A 22,640-nucleotide genomic window follows, 5' to 3' on the forward strand; every position below is an offset into this window, starting at 1 on the left:
ACAAGCCCCTAGTCAGATATGACACAGTGGCCATCACATCTAAACCCAAACACCCAACCAGGTACATACTGCTCTTGTGAGGCATACACCCCCACCCTAGCCCCAGCTTGGCTGCAGAGAGATTGTGGGTGGGTGGTGGAAGCCTTGCTGATGTCAGTCTGTTACATCCCACTGTCCATGTCCTCAAATCCAGTCATTTTATCACAAAATATAATGGAGTGGATGAAGCATTATTCACTTTGTTAGTCTGTACTGGTAACTCCCAATCACCTTTTCTTCCCTCATGTGGTAAGACACAAAGTCTAAGAGGACACATGGCATGATTTTGTTTGACACCTGAGTAAAACTGGTGAACCTGCATTTCCTCAGACAGTTTTTTGGCTCTTTTCTGCTTGTCAGAGGACTTCTCCATCTATGTGACAATAAAGATAGAGCTATCTAAGAGAAAGGATCAATTACCAGCTGCCATTCTATACTAAGTAATTTCTCTTTCTTCTGATTTTTTGCTTTTAAAAACTGCTCAATGCTAATCAAGCAATGCTAGTCAAGCAATGCACAGTACGTCTATTATTTTATTTAGAACTGAAGTCAGATTTAGTCGATGGCCATTGGCAGGAATGCATCCTTTACTTCAGAAATTTAAGTGAAAGTCTTCTGTGTTTGAAACATTTGAACGTGCATATGAACAGTACAGCTTTGAGATAAGTACTTCCTATAACTGAAATATCATGTAAACAACCCTGAAAATAAGGATATGCCACTCTGGAGCTTCCTTAGAGTTTTGCCCAGGAAGGAAGTGTTAACAGGAGCTCTGCGTCAGGACACAGGTAAACAAGACAACCACATTCTAATCTTGTTCAAAAACCTACTCTGCATACTAATGTTTTGCTTCTCCTCGCTGCTGAAGAGGACAAAGTACTTGCTTTGTAGGCTCTGATTAGATAACAGAGGGAAGCACCATGCCTGTTTGTCCTCATGTTCTGGATCACATTCCTTTGTGCTCACAGGCTGGAGAACAGGAAGAAAAAGCTTTCTAACATCTTTTGCCAGTGAAGAACTGAGTGAAGATCCTGTTTTGTAACAAACTGCTGGCTTAGAGATAAGAACATCACCAAAATGCCCATTCCGCTCTAGAATAAAACTGACATTGCAACATACTGGTATACAGACAGGGAATATCCTCTGTGGTCCTAACAAGGCATTCCAGTGGGTATCTTTCTGTGCTACCTTTTTAAGTGTGCAAAGACAAGAAATAATGTGCTACTAAAAATGCTTGAAAACACTACTTCCTTTTCAATCACAGCTGGAAGAAATAAATTTGCGGTTTTCTTTTAAATATAAGAAAATGAAATCCTGAAGAAGGGTTTTCACTGACTGCTAGATAATATATTTCTAACTTCTCACCTATGGGATTAAAGCTTTTTGAAGTTCATAATTGAGTACATCAGAGGCATAGCAAGTCCCACTGGTCTTAGCTTGAAATGAGTAAGTCCTTACCAGAAATGAAGGAACTAAATAACATGTGACTTTCATCAGTGACAGCAACATCCAAGCATAACTTAATTTAGTAAGAAGGAAGAAAGATTTCTTTAATTCATAGCACAAAAGATAATGATGCTTTTAGATTCAGAGCAGAAATTCTGTGAAAAAAATCAGCACTAATTAAAGTCCAAAAATTGTGCATGAATTTTATTACTTTGTTTCCTGAGCTAGATTTACAACACAACATGCAGATGCACTTAACAATGTACTTCACTATACATTCTGCACTTGTGACAGCTGTGCAACAAAAGTAGCAATTGAATTTCCAGTTTTTATTAACTTCAAAAGGTAACAGAATCTTCAGTAAACAAAAGCTTCACCGTTAGTGTCAGTGTTGAGTTTCCAATGCTTATCAAGCTGAAAGGATTAATTTCAGTAGATTTAAAGCTCTTCTATTTTGACACAACTTCCACATTAGAAGTTTTGGCAGTGTTTATTACATTTCTTTCACTATTTAGACATGAGAGTAACAACTTAAGCACATTTAGGCACTAATGTCTTGACTGCAAACGCAGAAGGGAACAGTAGTGGTAGAATGACAAACAATATCAGCACAAGTAACTTATGTAATTCTGATAAGTTTTTTGATGAATCACCAAGCTTACTGCAAGAGCTCTACATGCATGTACAGCAAAAAGATGGCTGCATAAAATGTCAGTTCTTTAGCAACCAGGTAACAGTGATGATGCAAACACACAAAAATGGTGTGCAGATGGGGCTCAATTTCACATCTTTTACAGGCTCTAAACATTTGATTGAGAATCTTTGTCTTTCAGGAAATGTAAGGGAATTTTGGGCATCTAAATAAAGGACAGTATTTCTTTTAAAATCTAAGTGTTAGACATTTCAGGAAAAGTTGTGAATCTAACTTCTAATTTTTCTGCCACCCTGCATGAAAGCAACACTGAAAAGCTATATTGAAAACAGAAACCTATTTACAAAAGAGAGTTACAAACAAGGTAAGCAGTAAGCATCCATGGCTTCTCCAATCAATGAAACTCTTTCACTTCTCCAATGAATACTGAGTTATGACTTTACATTGAAACATTGCACAAATAAAGTCCTATACTTATCAAAAAAGAGCAGAGATACAACAACATGCAGTACAGATGTACTTCTGATTTCTTGGTAAAAAAAAAATAAGTCTGGATTCACCTGACACTGCTCTACATGCTACTGAGAAAGGCTGAGATACCAACAGAAAATGTGTTTTGCTTTTCAAGCTAAATTTGACATATGCTAAGCTGAACTAAGAAGACAGGTACACTTAATGACTAGAATTAATAAAATGCTCATCACATTAGCTCATAGCCATGCACATCTCTAAATTAAGGATTACTATATATGAATGCTGGATGTGAGAAATGAGGCAGTGTCTGTGTGAAACTAAGCCACATAATTTTCTTACGCTGGCCTGAGAATGTATGGCCTGAGAAATCATAAGGAGGAATCCAAACAGTCCTTGGAGAGGGAAAACAACCTTTGCAGGTGTTGTTTGTTCCTTGTTGTTTTCTTGCAAGAAATGATCAAGGGGTGCTGCTCCTAACTGCCCAATGATGGTGATGCGTTGATGACCAATGAGAGTTTTACCTCTTGGTAAACTTCCCGGAACTGTCTACAAAAGAAGATCTGGAAGAATGAAACTTGTTCCTTTTGCAACTAGAGCTAAAGAGTTCATGTTGTCACTTTCGCCACTCTTAATACAGTGCAACAACTAAATACATTAATAGTGATGTAAATGAAAAAAAAAAACCAGTTTTATCTTTTAGCTTGGCTATCACCTTGTTCTTTGGAAGGGTCTAATACTTTAATCAGAATATTTTGTCAAGCATTGGAACAATCAGTCCAGGAAGTGGTAGAATCAGTGTCCCTGGAAGAGTTCAAAAAATGTGTAGATGTGGCACTTAGGACAAGGTTTATTGGTGGACCAGGCAGATCTGGGTTAATGGTTGGACTCAATGATCTTGAATGTCTTTTCTTGAATGATTCTTGAATGATTCTGTGAGCCTTGTTGAAACTGACAGTGCAACTACCAGTAGCAGTTTACACACAGAAAGACTGAGAACTGCTGTGGAATGACATGAGTCTTCTGTTTTGTATTTTGAAAGACCTAATTTAGCTGAACACTGACCACTCCACTGCAGGACAGCCCAGAAATATATGTTAAGACTATCCTGGTTGGCACTTACATGCAGAAAGCTGCTTGAGTAATGACCTAATGCCCATGTGCAACGTACTGCTACTTAAGCTGCAAATAATCAACAGCCTGCACTCAAAAACAGCACTTGGTAGTACATTAAAAATTCCAAATATGTTTAAATGCTCTAAAGGAAGGAGACAGTAGTGTTTAAAGAGGCAGATGAGTAAAATTAATATTTAAGATTTGCACCACATACATAAGAGCAACAGTATTAAAAAAATTCTGAAACTCTTGGAAGATGCCTTTTCTGCAACCTCCATGGTTAGAGAGGACATATGTACAGTTTTCTGTGGAAACACTGAAAGTAATGACACAGCAGAACAGGAAAAATCTGATACACACCTGGAAGAAGTCTCTGGGGAACTAAAGCTAAAATGCTTCCTTTTATCATACAATGAAACATATCCACATTTATCCACCAAGCCAATATGGCCAAGGAACCTCTGGTAACATTTACAATTAAAAAAGCACATAGAAGAGACCAATTAATTAAAATCATACTTATCTAGCTCAGCTGAAATTCCCTCTAACAAGACCCCTACTACTTGAGACACACCTCAATGTTACTGTGCTCCTGAGGCTTCATCCTCAGTCGTCAATGCTTGTCACCAGTATAGGGGTCACACTGACAGATTTCGTGCTCTGCAGGACTGCAATATCAGATGCAAGGAGGACTTTAAAATGTCATGAGCATGTCACGTTCTTGTACACTAGTGTAGAATGGCCTCCCAAAGATAAAGGAGTGTAGGCCTGGTTTAATCTTCTCAGCCAAAGCCATTATTATGTTAAGATCGCCCTCTGCTGTCAAGTCAAGATCTATCTTTAGGCTACGAAGAGACTTAAAAGGTTTTTTGCCTTTTTGCCTGCAAGGAAATAAAAACATGTGTTTTAAAAAAGGACAAAAGAAATTTCTCTACATTTGCTTTCCATTATCTGTTCACTTACGTGTCATCCTCTATGTACTTTATTAAAGTTAAGGCTTTTCTGTGAAGGACTAGCAGAAACTGTGCAAGGAAAGTACTCCTTAGAGACAACCCAGGCTTCAGGTGAAAGATCTGTTAAAAATAAAGAATATTAAGTAGATATGAAAACTCAAAAATAATTTCAGGAATCTTGAAAATAAAGAAACATTATGCATACACACATAACATATCCTTAATTATAGCAAAGGAAACAAATAACAGCAGATTTGTACATAATCAGCATCCTTTCTATGTTTCCTTTGTGCTCATGTACAATAAATTAAGCTGCATTACAATTCTGTTTGGATGATTATCTGAAATTATTCCCAGTTAGGCAGCTTTTTCAATACTGTAATTGTAGACACTGTTGTACAGCAATAGAAGATGTCCCTTGTTTTTCACACTTAAACAGGAGTTTCAGTTTTATATCAATATTTTTCTTTCTACTTATGTAGAGAACAATCACAGCAGTAGTATGAAGAAAAGCTACCAAACCATTAAATTATGTATTTGTGTTAAACTATCTCTTACAAGGGGTCAAAGTACTGACCTGTGGTTTTTGTTTTTTTTTTATGAAAAAAGCAACAATTACCTGATCCAGGAAGGCTTTTACTAATGTATCTCTATGCACAATATCTTGAAAGACATTTCTATAGAAAAAGAAAACAAATAAATGTGTGAGTTAATGCCAGTAAGGGATATTAACCTTACAGGAGTCAAGCACGGCAGCAGCATGACTATTGATAGTCTGGTTGAAATTAAAAGTGAACTTAAAATTGTAATGAATTGTAATTATGGTATTTTTAAAGATAACACAGAATTTTAAAGCACTCAGATGAAATGAACTAAATCCAGGAAAGCCACTGGGCTCTGTCAAATACACTTAGCCCTATTACACCCCTAATTAAAACAGGCAATAAAACTAACATTACATGGTCAGAATTATTACTGAAAATTAACTTCAGTAATATTTGATGTAACCAAACTACTGAAGGACCTGGTAAATTCCGCCAGAAGAAGTGTAACTACCAGAACTGAAGAAGTTTTTTTGCGTTTAAGAAGCTCCATATAGTTAGCAAGAAGGCTCTGTACTCTACACTCTTATGCCAAATCAAGTAACTCTGTGAGATGGGAGAAGAATACGTACAAATCAGGTGTGAAACTCTCATCAGTGTGGATAATATGATCTTGAGACATTTCTTCATCTGAATTAGCTCTCCAAAATGCCGTCAGCTCAGATCTCATGTATCGTCGTTGGTTATAGATGTGCTCATGACAAGGGGGCATCTGCTTCACTGTATTGACATCCACATCTATGTGTGTAGTAGGGTATGGAGCATACATTACTTGGCGGAAGGGCAACACAAAGCTTCCTGTTGCATCCTGTTTCAGTGAAAAAAAAAATGTCCCTATTTTAGTTAAAAACGTGAAGCTGTACTGGAACAAAACAATATTAAAACATCATGCCTACATTTTTTTACCTGTTTGTTTATATGTATTTTGTTTGGGACAACTGGTGGTTCTACTGCAGTAGTAAGTCCTTAATAATGGCTGATTTCCTTAACAAGAAAGTGAAAACAGGTACTGAGGTATATTAAGAGTATTGCAACACCTGGTTTCTGAGCCCTTTAGCACTGCTGCGTTATAGTTACCTGGTAAGTTCAGACTGCTTACTAGAGCAAGAAGCATTATTTTTCTATTCAACTTCACTCATTACTACACACTGTTTAAAATACTCGAAAACTCCAGGCCTGATGTGCCCGTTCTTCCTTGGTTTTGTAAAAACATAAAAACTTTAGTGCCTTTTGGAATTCTTGCCCCAAGCCGACGTAAGTGTATTATTATTGAACTTCAAAGTACAGAAACAATCCTGAACAATCCTCAAGAAACAGATGTGTCATAGAAAAGGCTGGCTTGGAATTTTTACATGAAGGTAATTACAAGAAAAATTACAGTGCCAGAAAAGATGACATCAAGGGAAGAGGATGTATTTTTTTAATGTGAATGTGTATACGTATATGTGTATGCATATCATATGCAAAAATATACATTAAAGGATGTTCTTAAACTACAGAATAAAAGAACTTTCCTAAGCATACTTACTTTGAGTAAGCCTTGAACAAAAAGTCCTGATTCATATTTGAAAGAGGATTCACTTCTACAGAGCCTGGAACACTTCCGCTCAGACGGTGTGAGAAACAGGCACAATGTTCTCACAATCTGCATAAAAAATAATAGTTTTGAGAAATATGAAAATGTAAGGAAGTAAGTCTGACTAGACTGTATTAGGCATTTCAAATTATGAACAAAAGAGTTCACCATGCATATTAGAAAAGCCAAAACTTTATAAAAGGCCATAGAACAGTGACATGCTTACTTTTACTTATTTTTTAACTACAGGCATTGTAAGCCATACTATTCCAGCTTCTTGTCAAGTAATGAAAAAATGCAACCTATTTTTGCAACCAAGTTTTTTTTTTTTTGCTCAATTATGTAGAACAAATCACTTTTGTCTTCTACATCTTTCTTTTAATAAACATGAGTTACTGCGATTACTTTCCTAGCCTTTTAGGTGTCTTATTTTTTTTATTCCAAATTGCAATAGCAGTTACTGTCTCAAATCAGGCACAGTCAATTTTGTAAATAAGCATCCATGCTTATTTCCTCAGTAATTTCCTTGAACTCTCTACTATAATGAACACAGGTACTTCATCACCCATCTTCAAACCTCTGGGCTGAAATAGCTACCAGTAATCACTCCAAATATATTCCATTCTGCTCATCTTTCAGTCTTTACTTGTGGTGTCCTATCTGTGTCTGCAAGATATTTGAAAAGGCTCTGTTCTTGCACAACATGTTTCTGCAGTACCTAAAACAGTGACAACGTAACTTCTGACTGATGCTTTTTGTCACAATATGCCACAACTGTTATTTTTTACTTTGAGGCAAGCCGAAACATGCTATTAAGAAAGCAGTTACTTCAGAAAAGTGGTACCATAACACCAGGAGCATGCTGCTGATAAGAACTTGTAGAATAAATTTATAAAATTTACCCTGTGGATCTTGAAGCTCACTTTTGTTTACACTGTTTTTTCCTATACTGTCCAGCTTATCGATACATTATTTTACATATTCATAACCATTTAAACATTAAATCCTTTTTATTAACTATTTAATGATCCCTAAGCTTTTTATAACTACTTAAGCTTTGGACATTTCCTCTTGTATTATATACAGCATATGTGTGTACATATATAAGAATTCTCTTAAACACATAATACTTCCAGTAACTTAACTGTGTGGAAATCTTAAATCACTGAAACAATACCTATTAACTATGGTTAGCTGTGATTTCAGCTAAGGTCTGAGAATTTTATTTTCTCTGGTTTGCCTGTTGCTTATGGGCATCTGCAATCACTGTTGATATGATCAGATGTCCTTTATCACCGCTGGTAATACACATGAAATCATGCATTCCCTCTGCCCCAGTTTTTATGAAGCATAATGAACTGTTTATTTCAAAACATAGGTTTACTAAAGGTATCTTTATTTTAAAAAAAAAAAACTTTTATGTTTTAGTAAAGCGAGGAGCCCTATAAAATACATAATATATAGTATGTATAGTCTACAAGTAATGTATAATATATTCAGCAGGCTCACTGTTCATCACTTTTTTATTTCATATTGAAGAAACAGACACAGATTCCACAAAACACAAGCAGCTCATGACACAGAAGTATGTTTACTAGCCAGTGCAAGAGAAATTATGGAGACACTAATTGTTAAAGAGCATACAGACAATACCCAACAGTATGGGTATTGTCTGTATACTCACCACTACCGGTGTTCCCCAGGGTTCAGTTCTGGGCTTGGCTGGGCTTCAATATATTTACTGATGATCTGGATGTGGGGACTAACTGCACCCTCAGTCAGTTGGCAGGTGACACCAAACTAGGCAGGAGCGTTGATCTTCTCAAGGGTAGGAAGGTTTTGCAGAGAGACTTGATAGACTAGATCAATGGCCAAGGGCAAACTGCATGAGGTGCAAAAAGACCAAGTGCTGGGTTCAGCCCTTGGGTTACAACAACTCCATGTGGCACTACAGGCTGGGGGCAGAGTGGTTTGAGAGCTGTTCGGGAGAAAGGGACCTGGGAGTGCTGGTTGACAGCCAGCTTTAAATGAGCCAGTAGTGTGCCCAGGTAGCCAAGAAGGCAAATGGCATCCTGGCCTCTATCAGCACTACTGTGGCCAGCAGGACCAAGACACTGATTGTCCCCCTCTACTTGGTTCTTGCAAAGCCACACCTCAAATCCTGTCTTTACTTCTGGGTCTCTCGCTTCAAAAAGGACACTGAAGCGCTGGAGAGTGTCCAGAGAAGGGTAATAAGGCTCATGAAAGGACTAAAAAACATGTCTTAAGAGGAATGGCTATTTACTCTTGATAAGAGGAGGCTCAGGTGACCTCATCACTCTTTACAGCTCTCTGTAAGGAGGGTACAGTGAGGTCAGGACCAGTCTCTCCTGCCCTGCCTTCAGTGAGAGGACAAGAGGAAATGGTCTTGAAATGAGACAGGGGAGATTCAGATTAATTATTATAAAAAATATTTTGCTGTTAGTTGCCAGGCACTGGAATAGATTGCTCAAGGAGGTGGTGAAGTCCCCATACCTGAAGGTGTTTAAGAGCCATCTGCCTCTGATGTGGTTGAGTGGGTTAGGGGTTACAGTGGCAGTGCCAGGTGGATGATTGGACTGGGTGACCTTAAAGGTCTCTTCCAACCTTGACAATTCTGTGATTCTATGACATAGCTGAAATGGGCAAGCCAGTCAGGTCTCTTCCATTTGTGTATTTTAGCTAAAAACCTGAATTTTAAAAGCTCAGACTCATTTACTCTTCATTATGTACTATATCAGTTAAATACATTGGTTTTCTTATAGATGTCAGAATACAACTGAAAAGCGATTTCCTAGCAGAATCATCTTCTGCCAGACAACAGTACTCCTTCCTTCTTCAGCCTCAAGTAAATTTATAGATTAACTTTGTTCCAAGTAACACTCCTAATAATCAGCTCAGTTTATTAGAAAGGATGTTACCTTATTAACTTTTTCTGCACTGCTTCCTACGACTACAGAGCAACCACAGGTCTGCAGGTGTGAGCTAATTGCACTGCAAGTAAAACCAGACATAGGTTAATACATTTAACCAGATATTTCAAATGAAACAATTATCATTTTCACAACAAGAATAAATATAGCCTACATGCCCATAACCAGGAGATTTTGAACAGTAGTGTAGGTTACTGCTGAAATCCAGAAGTTCAACAGTTCCTTCAGTATTGGAGACACATGTGATGGCGTATAACTAGATGTCACCAAGCACTACATATATGAATGCAATTATGCAAGAGATACAATGAAAGGCAACAGAATAGCAATTAAAACCTATTAAATGCACTATCCCACAGGAAGAGACCAAATTACTCTCCAGTTCAACTATTTCCACTTACAAATTAAAAACAAGGGAAAAAGAGAAGCACACAACTCAACAATAAGCATGCTATATGCCATACCATTAATGACTCTTATTTAGTGTTTATGCACAACACAGGTTTTTTGCTATTTCAAAAAATGAAAGACTTTGACTTAGAGTCTTATAAAATTAAATGGAGGCATCAAAGAAAAATGTGTATTTGATATGAATTCTACTATCAAACAACAGAGTCTGTTGTGGCTGTGACAACCGAGTTTACAGAGATGCAGTTATTAGCCCAGACTCATTCTTCTAAAATGACAGAAACCTTTTTAACATTTTATTGACAAAAATCTCAAAAAGCCAAACACATCATTGTTCCCCCTCCTATAAAGAAATCTATTTCAATCCATGTTCACGTGCACATGCAGACAGATACATTCAGATGCATACACAAGTTTTAATAATTTTACTACAGCATAAATCAAAACTGAACTTCATACTTGAGGAGAAAGCCTTCATGGCAACTATCCCCAATGTCATCATCATTTAGCACTGTGTCACTTATCTGAAATGCAAGTAAATATAAACAAAAGTTAGACAAGAATCTGACCACCTTCCAATTAACTGATTTTTTGCTTTGATAGATAGGAACTGTTTGGAAATAATATTTAAGTTAAGTTGTAAGGCTTCCCCAGAAAGCATAATCTTAAAAAGACCTGACTCAGACAAAACATTTTGAAAATGAGAAAGTCACCTGATTATTAAGTCTTCACCAGTCACAAGTAAGGGTCCTCCTAGTTTTGTTTTCTTTAATGTAAAAAATGTCCAGAATACTTTAAATTAGTGCATGTCATATCACTTCTACTTCTTCCACGAGAACACTATAAGGCACTGAAACAGGTATCAACACCAAATCCATTAATCTGCCTGTTCATTTTGTTTTGCATCAAACCACCTTCCCACTCATACAATGACATCATTCTATGCAGTCAATTTTGTTAAGTGATGACCATGAAAAAATACTGCCATTTCTTACACCACTTAGGAGAACTTGATGTGAAGCAACAGAAGTATACAAGAATTTAGGAAAATGGGCATTTTCTCTGGCAAAGTGAGTACCAAAGTAAAGGCCCAAAGGTATGTTTTATGCAGAGGGAGAAAGTCACTTTTTAATATTTCAGAATACAAATAAAACAAGAACTTACATCTATTTCTTCTGGAACACTGTGTGATTTCATAGATGAAAGGAGTTCCATTACAGGAATGACTTCTCCTGTCAGCATTGGAATGATGCTTTGACCCTGCAAAATAAATAAGATGCTTGAAGTAAAAGCACATTGGGTAGTATTAGAAGTTACTACTAACACAAACTTGCAGTATTACATACAAAACATCCTAACTTTCTATTGCTTGGAAGGATAGTATGAGCAGTAATTGATGCACAGACTTATTGGGCTTTGCTCATCAATAATTATGAACTGGAAACATATATTTGGCTTTTCAACATCATGCCTAAAATGTGTTTCTGGGTCTTATGCTAATTTTCAACATCAGTTTTGCTTGGCCTAGACAACACATGTTTGATAATTTGATCACACTATGTTATGTACAATTCAGTGCTGAGCATTTTATGTTCGTCTGATGTTTTTAACAATGACTGGAAAACAAAACCAGGCATATTACTTATTAACATGCAAAAATACTTTCCTGACTCATCTATCACAAAAAAATGAACCCACAATCTCACATTTAGAGTTTCAGAAATCAAATTCTTTTCATAGTCTCATAATTAAGTCTCCAAGCACATTTCAACATGACAGACCCTGTATGTCTCCATAATTTTAAAAGGAGACCTAACCTAACAGAAAAACAACCTTGACAGGAGGCTGGCATGACTCTATGAAGAACTTCAAGTCCAAGCTAATGAGTTTTTTTTTCTGAAAGGAAATATTCTTGACGGATTTCTACTTTATCCCTAAAGTGATGAAATTTTTCTTTAATTTGATCACAGCTTCCATCATCCTATCTTCAGAAACTTTGCCTACTGTGCATGTCACATTATTAGCCAGTCCAATGCATCCTCCTGGATCCCAAAAAATAAGAAGCAACACCAACTTCTACAGTCATCTGATGTAGTCAAATGGTTTTGCAGTGGTGGTGTGCCACGTGCATCCACCAGATGGCCCTTACCTGATCCTCCATTCTTTCTGTGCCTTCTAAGACAATCTTCTGGAAATGTTCTTGCCTCTCCTGAGCAAGAGAAGCAGTTACATATAAACACTCTGGCATTTGTTCATGTATGTATGCACACAACAGTCACTCAGTACAGTTTCTTTCCTGTGGAGTCATGCTTCTTAGATTCAAATTTTGATGTTCCAGTGTTTTTTCTTTTACAGAGCTGACTTTAGGAGGAAGTGTTGTCATGCAACACAGATCAACACTCCCTGCTCTGCCCTCCACTGCACATATCTCATGTTAGTGCAGGAAAGGAAGGGTTTGATAACAATGTCAAAACATTTTCTTCATTCCAGATCAAGAAAATGCCACATGATCAGATTATGAAGAATTCCACTTTATGTATTGTTTTTTATTTTCAAATGGATTCAGTATAGATTGAGGATTCCTGACAAGAAAAAATTAAGATCTTCAGAATGAGAGAAATTATTTGACTGGGGAAGGTGGGAAACAAAATATCTTTTTCCCCCCACCTCCTGAGGCATTTGCAAGTCCTCAAAACATTGTTTTATAACTAATTACAGGAGACATGAAACCTCGAAGTACACAAACCACAAAGTACAAGAGGCTGAACAAAGCTCTGAAAACAGACTCATCAGCAGTTGAATAGCAAACCGCATTTAAAATCAATTTACAATGGAATAAAGTTATTATTCACAAAGATAATTTGGCGTTAATCACTGGAGCATCAACACAAGTCACACAATATACCAGACGCTGGGAGAACTAATGATAACTTTTGCTAGATGCTGACACGTTATTGCATTTTTACTGGTTACTCATTAGTTTCCTGTGACTGACCTACTCAGAGTTAATCAAGTTCAAGTGAGAGAAGAGTTTGCAAGAGTTTTTTTGAGCAGATGAATAGGGAATAAGCTAGAGTAGTTTGCCCTTAAAGCAGCAGTAAAACTTTTCTAACCATCTAAAATAAGCATCAGTGAAAAACAATACTGGAACAAGGCAGATTCCTTCAGGGCACCTCCACCCTTCAGTCAGAGAAGGAAGACATCCTTGACAACCATTTTAAAATAACTCAGTCTTCTTAAAGACACGTCTGAACAAATGGTGTAAGACACTTCTTTTCAGAAAGGTAATTGCACAAAGTTATTAGACAAACATACAAGTAGGTGAAAGGGGTTTCTGATCCCATATTGATAACTTGCTCAGAATTGCTTGTCTTTCTTTGCCAGTCTGAACACTGCTCCATGTTTCTCCTAATTCGTGAGTTCAGAAGGCTTCTTCTCAACTCTAGCTGGAAATGTTGTATGATTCTACACAGAATTAATGAGAGCTAATATTCAGCACTATTAAAATGTCCAGAAAACCATTCAGATAGAACTTAATCATTTTTTTGATTTGCTGTATGTAACCATAGCTGCTAAACTGCCTCAAAATGCAGACTACAGAATGAAGCAGTTTTAATTCATTATCACTGTTATGATAATTCTAGAACTCATGCCTAAATTTTAATCTACATTTTCCAGTTAGTTTTCTAACAAAAACGGAAAAACTGCAGATATATGCAGGGATCTGTGATCTCTCTTTAAATAAATAAATAAATAAATAAATAAATAAATATTAAAAAAAAAAAATCTGTTTCAGAATTTAGAATGTATCACTTTCTCAGCTAATTCAACTGACCAGCCTGCTTAAAGAAAAAAAAAAATTGTCATTCTTGATGCTGCTCGAAGGTTACTTCTACTGTGAAAACATACTGGACCAATACCTGGATACATGGTAATGGAAAGCATACATGGAGCAGTATCTAAAAAGTGAACCAATATATTATAGCTAAAAATGATGGATAACTCTTATTTGACCACTCACATTAGAAGTCAGTGCAGAGGACATTAAATGAAAGAAGCAATGTAATCAGGAACATGAGACATTCATGAGACATTCACTTACATCAAAACCACTAACATCTAGCAGGGTTTTAAAAGACTAGATAAGGAATTAAATATTTGCATTTCTACCATATTGAGAAAGAACTTTATGTACTATCCTTTCTCTGAAAAATAAAGTAAACCCCAGAAAGTATGATAAGCCAGTGATTCAGAAAGCACTACCAGCCATCATCAGGCAATAGAGCAAAAAGGAAACACCACCACAAAAAATTATTTCTGTAATTAGTTCAGATAAAAGAACTCAAAGAGTAAGTTTAAAGTATGTTGACTCAGAGCAGAAGATACCAGGCAAATATGCATCACCATAAACATTACAGCTGATACGCACTCTACTGCTCTAAGATAGCTTGGACTCCATGAAGATGACAAAAAAATTAATTTTTACCATTAGACTGTTATTTAGTTTCAAGAAAAATACACAAAAGATTTCACTAAATAAGGAAATAACCATGATTTACCCAAAGGTCAGAGTTCCAATGCTTGAGAAAAATTTAGCATGTTTTCCTTTTTGAGTTTCAGGAGTAAACATATTTGGACTAAAGCAGCTGTACTTTTATATATCTCTCTTTAGTTCTACACAGTTTTGTCACCCTCCTTTTAAAAAATAAACTTGTAACAGCAATGAGAAGATTAACTGCATCAGTTCCCTCTTCTGGACCACAACAAGGAAAACAGTGATTTGGAACACAGTAAATTTACAATTATACCTAGTTTAAATAAAAAAATGAACACAATTAAAAGCAACAATTGATATGAAAATCAGAGAGATTAAAAACTGTACCAGAAATCTCTTTCAACTACACAGTCTCATAGAGGCTATATAATATCACCAGGATAATCCTGTGGCTAAAAATCCCAGCCTTGAATTTGCTGAAATAATAATTTGATAACCTTTAACCTACAAAACTGTATAGAGACCAGCCTTTTCTGAGTTTGTGTCTCTGGACTCCACATAACAGAGGCCACAGCATCTCAATTTTTGCTTCTGCACAAGACAATCTAACAGTTATTTTAAGTAATGAACAATAAACTTACCTTATGCATCCATATCCTTCCTTTCCTTATAATATGTGTTAACCTATCAACACATACTCTGTGAAGTGGCAGGTAGAAACCAAGTTCACTTTGTGGAAGTATAATTGATAGTCCATATGTGCTTCTGTCTCCGTTCCAGTTTCCATCAAAGATTAATGACACAATGATTACTCTTTTTTCAGCCAAAACAAAGAACTTCACATCAATTGCACCACTTTCTGCATTCCGAAGTATTTCTCCATTCAGGGTGTGGTTAGCAAGAAAAGTTATTTCACCGTCACTGAGAAGTACCTGTTCTGTCTTTGGAGCCCAGATATGCCGTACTCGGGGGCCCAGAATATTGTCCCAGTAAGCAAAAGTGGCAGCTAATAATGGTGACTCGCCATTCAAAGAGATCTCTGTCTTAGCAACTGCAGGAGATGGTGGTGGACAAAGAGCTGACATGCCTATTTCCTCTCTCTTGTCTAGCTGAAATGCTTACATTACCTAAAAAATAAAGAAGTTTTTGTAGGGAAAAAAAAAAAAGTTAGAGCAGCCCTCATAATTATCTCATCTTCTTTTTACATGGGCAGGTAATGATAGGACTTGTTTTAAGCCAAGACAGAAAATATTTAGATTAGCTATTAGGAAGAAATTGCCCAAGAACAATGTTAGGAACAAGTGGCCCAGAGAAGTGGATACCAAATCCCTGAAAATACTCAAGGCTAGGCTGGATGGAGCACTGAGCAACTTGATTTAGTGGGATGGCATGCCCAGAGCAGGGAGCGTTGGAACGACATCATCTTTGATGTTTCTTCCAACCAAAGCCCTTCCACAGTTCTTTTCTTTCCAAATGACACTTTCAAGAGGCAATCTGACTTCTTCACCCAAAATTTCATCACAGACCTCATTCAGGAAGGAAGTTTATATACATACATATGTATGTTTCACGTGACAAAGTGGTACGCTTTACAGCCATTAGTCAAACCTCAAATGCCCTACTCACTAGAGAAGTATGATAAACCTGCACAGCATACAGCTTGTGTATGAAAACTGACACAATAAATATATTCCTTACATGAAATGCAGGGTGTTATCATACAAGACAAGTGCTCAGCACTTCATAAAATGTATTGACAGATAACTTTTTATCATGTGTGGACACAATTCCTGAACATTTTCCCTAGCAGTTTCCACCAACTCTACAGCTTCCCCATTCTGATGAGGCTATAGGAGATAACAGGAAGTTCCATCTTCCCTAAAAGTTATGCTAGAGTCACAGGAAGATATGAAATAAAAAAGGTTTGCAAACAAATTCAACCAAGGACAGAAAACTAATAGCTAGAACCCACTCATATTGAGGAAAATATCTCATAAGCAGTTGGCAACTTTCCTTTCTGCCTGCAGCACTCCACGACAGCAGCACGGAATCCCACCCGGGACCAACGGAGCAGGAACACACACCTCACTACCGCAGCTCTAACTCGCCAGAGCTCAGCATCTTAACTTAGTTTTCCTTTTATATTTATTACCTCACAGCGGAAACGTAAAGCCTCTTTCGCTCCGGTTCCTCCTCAAGCGGCAGCCGGTGCCCCGCCCGAGAGGCAACAGAGAAGCCAAGGCCACCTGACTTGGCCATCTGACACCGTGACTCTACGGTTTTCAGGGAAGACACGACGGCAGCCACCCCCACTAACTCCTTGCACCCTTGGGCTGACCAGAGACTCGTATGCACCACCGCGTCTCCAAACACGCGGTCGCTGCCACCTCGGCGGCTGCGGCACCTCCGCGCTCCCGGCCCGGATCAGGCCCGTGTCGAACCGTCCGGGACTGTTCTGAACCTCTCGGGGAGGCGGCGAGGAGGCAGCTGCGGGAGGGCCGTGCTCCCTTCCCCGCAAAGCAGAGGGGCTGCTAACACCAGCCCCATATCTAACACACCCGCCCCGGCCCCGCGCCCGCCTCACCTCGGCTCCGGCCGCTGCCCCGCGCCTGCGCCGCCCCGCCCCTCCCGCACGCGGCGGGCTCCGCAGGCGCGGCACCGCCCTGGCGGGGGAGCCGTGCCGGCGTGACCTCCTTGGGCGTGGGGAGCCGTGCCGGTGTATTTCTGGCAGGGGGAGTGGGTCGCAGTGGAAGGAAAGAGGCCCACCCCAGTGTATCTTGCGGAGGAAGCCAAAAGACGAACCTGTATTGTGCCGGGAGCATCCGGAACAATTTATGGAGCGGCTTTTAGGCTAAAAGAGGAGGTTGGTAATGCCAGAACTGGGCTGGTATCCAAACAGTGCATGCCGAATGGTGAAGGTGAGCGAGGTTGGTTTAGTGTTGCAGGTACGTGGTGAGTGCCTACAGTCCTTTTACTTAATTAGCAATCCTGTGTGGGGGCCTATGGGGGAGCCAGAGAGGAACTCCTTCTTAGGAATTATAGTGATAGGATAAGGAGGAGTGGGTACGAAGTGAAAGAGGGGAAATTTAGATTAGATCTGGGGAAGAAATGCTTTACTGTGAGGGTGGTGAGACACAGGAACAAGTTGCCCAGAGACGCTGTGAATGCCCCATCCCTGGCAATGTTTAAAGCCAGGCTGGATAAGGCCTTGAACAGCTGGTGTAGTGGGAGGTGTCCTTGCCCATGCTGGGGGTATTGGTCCCCTTCCAATCCCTTAACATTCTATGATTCTATGATTGAAATCACCACACTCACATATTAGAGGTATTTATTTATTTACAGCCTAGAAAATTTGGCTATCCTGAAATACCTGAAGGACATGTGTCTTTGGCAGCTTGAACAGGCCCATACAGGAAGTCTTAATAGGGCACAAAAGACCTGAGGTGCAATTTTTTTTTTTTTTATTCATACCCTCCAAATTTAATCACAAAAATCACTCTCCTCAAAATTCACAGAATCATTAGGGTTGGAAGGGACCTCTGGAGATGATCCTATCCAACCTCCCTGCTGAGGCGGGGTCATCTAGAGCAGGTTACACAGGAAGCCTGTTTGCTACTGTGTCTTTAATGTCACCAGACACACTCCATGACCTCCGTGGGAAGCCTGTAAAAAACCCTTTAATCAAAGACAATTGAACAGCATCACACTGAAAAAATCTAGTCTTCAGCCAGCTAAAAATTGCCTTTTAGATTACTTTAACTAATGATTTTAAAAACAAATGTTGAACATGAAATTACTTACGTCTGTGTGTTGGATTGTAATTTTAATTTCTGAGAAGCAAAGGTCAAATAAAATTAAAAAACCCCGACAAAACTTGTGTAGCCATTACAAAAAGGCTTGGAGGAATAATGGAATTAAACTTAACTGGAATTAAACTTTTATTTAATTTGCTTAATACAAAGATTGGGCATCAAACTGGCATTTGACGACTCACCTCTTGTCTAAATGGTAATTTATGCAGTTCATAAAAAAAGGGTTTGTGTCTTTAGTATAAATTGATTATCATGCAATTGTAGACACTAAGCTGTACAGTAAAAAAAAAAACCAAAACAGTATTTGCTATTAAATCAGTAATGATAATAAATAAATGGACTTTGGAAGTAAAGATGTAAGGTTTGTCATCATTTTTTAACTGGATTGTCATGTAGCCCTGCATAAGACACTTAGTATTGCTGTATCAATTTTCCCATTATAAACTACCTCAAGAATTCTACATTTAAAGTCAAATCATCATGTTCTACCCAAGGAAACATAAGCATGAATTACAAGTCCCTTATTTTTTCTCAGAGTTATAGATGAGTCTCTATTAGTGCTGTGGTGATAGTGTTGGTAGTGTGAAATTTCTGTCTCTCATAGCAATATGGTTGTTGTCTTTTACATCACTGTTGAATACTTTCTTCTCACAGAGAAGAGAGTAACAATCTCACTGCATATAATCTGAAGAGTCTTAATATTTCTGTGTGTGACTTTTGTGGACACATCAGATAAGTGATGGGCTGCAGTGCAAGCAGTTATTTTTCCCCTGACAAAGAATACATCTGGCTATGAAACTTAATGCTGCACATCTGCACAGAAATTAGAAAGTATGCAACACAGAGAAGAAGAAAATGAGCTCAGGCACTGAGCTCAAGTGAAAACACATCACAATTTTATTTGTATTTTAAGTATGGCAACCTGAATCATCATAATGACTTCATGCTTTAGAATAAGGGAGTACACAGGCAAAAAGGGAAGGAAATAAAATATAGTGGAATTCAGTTGTTCAGCCTGGTGGAGTAAGGCCAGGGAAACATGCGGTATTACCTAGCTACCCTGCTTCAGTGAAACCATGCATGCACTCAGATTGTGCAGGCTTGCATCACTTCATTAAACTGATTTTTATTATTTTATTATTTTTATTGTGATTTTAATTTTACTGTAATGAAATTTTTTTTTTAGTCAGAGCAGATTGCCACAAAATTAATGCCCAAGGTAAAAGAGAGCGAATGGAAAGGGTTGGTTGAGGTTTCAAAAAACTCAGTGGTAGTACAGGTATCAGTGCTGAGATTATGCTCTGTGTACACAAAGGCAACATGAAGGCAGATTTTGAGAAAAGAAAGCTTGCACTCTCCTATCCCCAGCTATTCATTCTTACAAGAGGTGAATGACAGGCTCTTCCTCAGTACATCTGGTTGATGGTTAAAGGCTGTTTCACATCCACGTTAGAATCAGTGAAGCATGCTTGCACTGACACTGTATATTCATTGAGTCTCTTATTACTAGTTTTGACTTGTTCTTAGAAACACTAGCTTTAGTAAGTACTAGGGCCTATGCAAAACCTGTGAAAATAAATTGATTACACAGAACTTCTGGTGTTGATTCTAGCTGTCTCTCACCAGTTGTTTGTGTCTGAGTGTTGGAATCCCAGACTGCTGTCATTATGTTAGTACTTTGCTGATCACAGAATGGGTCAGATTGGAAGGGAGCATAGTGGATCATCTGGTTCAGCCTCCCTGCTTAAGCAGTCATCCCAAAGCACATGGCACAGGACTGTGTCCAGATGGTTACTGAATATCTCCAGTGAGAGAGACTGCACAACCTGTGGGCAACCTGTTCTAGTGTGGTCACTAAATGCACAGGCATGACAGTGTAGGAACCCATTAGTTACAGAAAGCAGCTTGAAATTCTAAAGCAAATCAGTTAAGTTAACAATTTTCAAATAGAGTTTAGGGATACAGAATTTTGAAGTGCTGAGGTATTTAATTTTAAGGGGACTCCCTCTTTTTTTTTTTTTTTTTTTTTTTCTCCCCATGATTCTTACACACATGGAAAGAGTGATTAGATCCCCTAAAAAAAAGTGTTATATTTTCAAGCCCTCATGGCTGGCAAAATTGCTACAAAAGATCTATGTAAATGAGTGGTGGGAGGAAGCATATATATGACAAAAGAGCTTTTGGCAAATAGCTGTGTTGGAGCTTGGGGAACACTGGCGTTCCTCTGAACAGATGTCACTAACTTTTACACAACAGCAGTTCAGCATTGTACAGGCTGGAGAGACAAACTATGGATTTAGGCGGTAAAGATAGTTAACTCTTTCTTGACTGTTGAAATCACAGACAGTTCCTCTTCAGCTGCCAGAAATTAAAGAAAATTGAAAACCAATGTCTTAAAAGATGTCTATCATCAGTTAGAAATATGTAAAAAAAAAAAAAAAGACAATGCTGTTTTATTTATGATGGAACAATGGTCATGTGAGTTCAAAGTGTTTTCTTGATTCCAGAGTTGTTTTTACATTTACTATATATATATTTTTATATACCAAGTATTAGAGTAGTTTTGACTTTGACAAAAATAATAGGAATGTGGAATCCACTATATTGCTGTGTCATCAGTTAGAAATAAATAACAAAATTGAAGAAGAGGAGAATTCACCCCTGGGATATAGCCAGCTGTGTTGTTTTATTCTAACAGTACTGACAGAGAGGGCTGTCTCAATAAGAGAATAAATTATGTCAAAGTAAACATACAATTATACATTAAGAGTTTAGTTGGAAAGTGGAAACAGACAAAATATTTTTGATAAATAAGAAATAAAGTCATGTGGTATGTATAACCTCTCAGATATAGTTTGTAGTAAGTTTATTGTAGCAGCAAGATCCTAGCTAAAGGTAGTTTTCATTAACCAAGCTCCTGTGCTGTCACTAAAGGACACAAAATGATTCACATGAACACTCTCAATGTCAGAACAAAAACCCATGACTTTATTTTCGGACTCCAGTATTTATAGATTCTCAACAATGACCAGCGATTGGATAATTAAGTTACCACCTTCCCAAGCACACTGGTCATGTGAAACATCCATCAAAAGATGTTTCTTAGAAGAAATGTAATAAACAACTTATGTTTACTGGACTTTCATGGGAAAGTAACTAAAACGATGAATGTTATCAGAAGGCTTAATTTTCAGGGCAACACTGCTGGGTGTATTTTTTAAAGAAAGGCGTTGTTCGGATGCAGTTACACAACAGACTTCTATAAATTCTAAATTCACAAACATATTGAAAAATTCACAAACTTTTTCGTAACTCCGGTTGAGTATTCCCTCTCTCCTTTTTCTGCTGTATTAATGTTTGTGTGATGATACAACTTCGCTCTATCATAGATCAGTCTTACATGTCTAAAAGCCAGTTTCTGTTTGGGTGTGTAGGCAGGCAAACCTAACCTTGGGGATAATGTTGCACAGAAGCAAGCATATGTCATTATATGCTATTGATCTTCTATTGATGAAACAAATTTAATTGTAACCCGAGACCATATTTTAAAATTGGAGATGTGTATTTTGGGAAATTTTCACATCTGAAAGATGCTGGGAAAACACCTTCAACAAAAAGCTTCTTTAATACATGTTACAAATGCTGAAGTCCAGAGAAACTATAGCAGCACTACTAATTAGGACCACATCATAAACCACTTTGTCCTCATTTTCACTTCTGTAGAGGTTAACTTCTCTTATTGGGGAAGACTTTGACATGTACTGATGAAAATCTATGGGAGCACAGTTTTTAAAGGTGTTAGATAGCCCCTTCAGTTTGCCATGGATATGCTAATTGCTAGCAGCAAGGGCTTTTAAGGAGGAAATCTATTCTCCTAAGCTTATGAAAATGGTCCAGTACTACTCTATTAGGATAGTCATATTTGGGAGAAGTTAAAAAACTTCTGCATGAGTGCATTAGCCTTTATGTACCTTTATGTATGTAGGGGAGTAGGGGAGTGTAAAGTACTCTTATGGACCTTCTAGCTGCCATAAAAGGCCCCCTTGAACTTTGGGTAGCAAAACAGACCAAGTATTGCCATCATTGATCAGACTGTTCTAAAAAAATGCATAGCTTTCA

The 22,640-nt window shown here is 37.9% G+C and overlaps 1 protein-coding gene across 2 annotated transcripts; it reads right to left on the reverse strand.

Moving 5' to 3' along the window:
* Nucleotides 1-1,662: 1,662 nt before the first annotated feature.
* C9orf72 (C9orf72-SMCR8 complex subunit) lies at nt 1,663-17,325 on the reverse strand. 2 transcript variants are annotated; one of them, XM_005529972.3, is made up of 11 exons: nt 17,294-17,325; nt 15,351-15,836; nt 12,364-12,423; nt 11,379-11,474; nt 10,674-10,738; nt 9,795-9,867; nt 6,808-6,924; nt 5,852-6,087; nt 5,297-5,354; nt 4,688-4,797; nt 1,663-4,605 (listed from the first exon to the last, which is right to left on the reverse strand). In XM_005529972.3, exons 2-11 carry the CDS (start codon nt 15,792-15,794, stop codon nt 4,419-4,421), a joined length of 1,446 nt encoding a protein of 481 aa, XP_005530029.1. In that variant the 5' UTR covers nt 15,795-15,836; nt 17,294-17,325; the 3' UTR covers nt 1,663-4,418. The 2 variants fall into 2 exon arrangements, with proteins under 2 accessions (XP_005530029.1, XP_087910679.1); XM_088054553.1 differs by lacking the exon at nt 17,294-17,325 and adding an exon at nt 16,862-17,056.
* Between the last annotated feature and the right edge of the window lie 5,315 nt (nt 17,326-22,640).

This window comes from Pseudopodoces humilis, chromosome 4 (genome assembly GCF_049639895.1).
Source record: "Pseudopodoces humilis isolate 2021_Gansu_Grassland_sample_001 chromosome 4, ASM4963989v1, whole genome shotgun sequence".
Classification (NCBI taxonomy): domain Eukaryota; kingdom Metazoa; phylum Chordata; class Aves; order Passeriformes; family Paridae; genus Pseudopodoces; species Pseudopodoces humilis.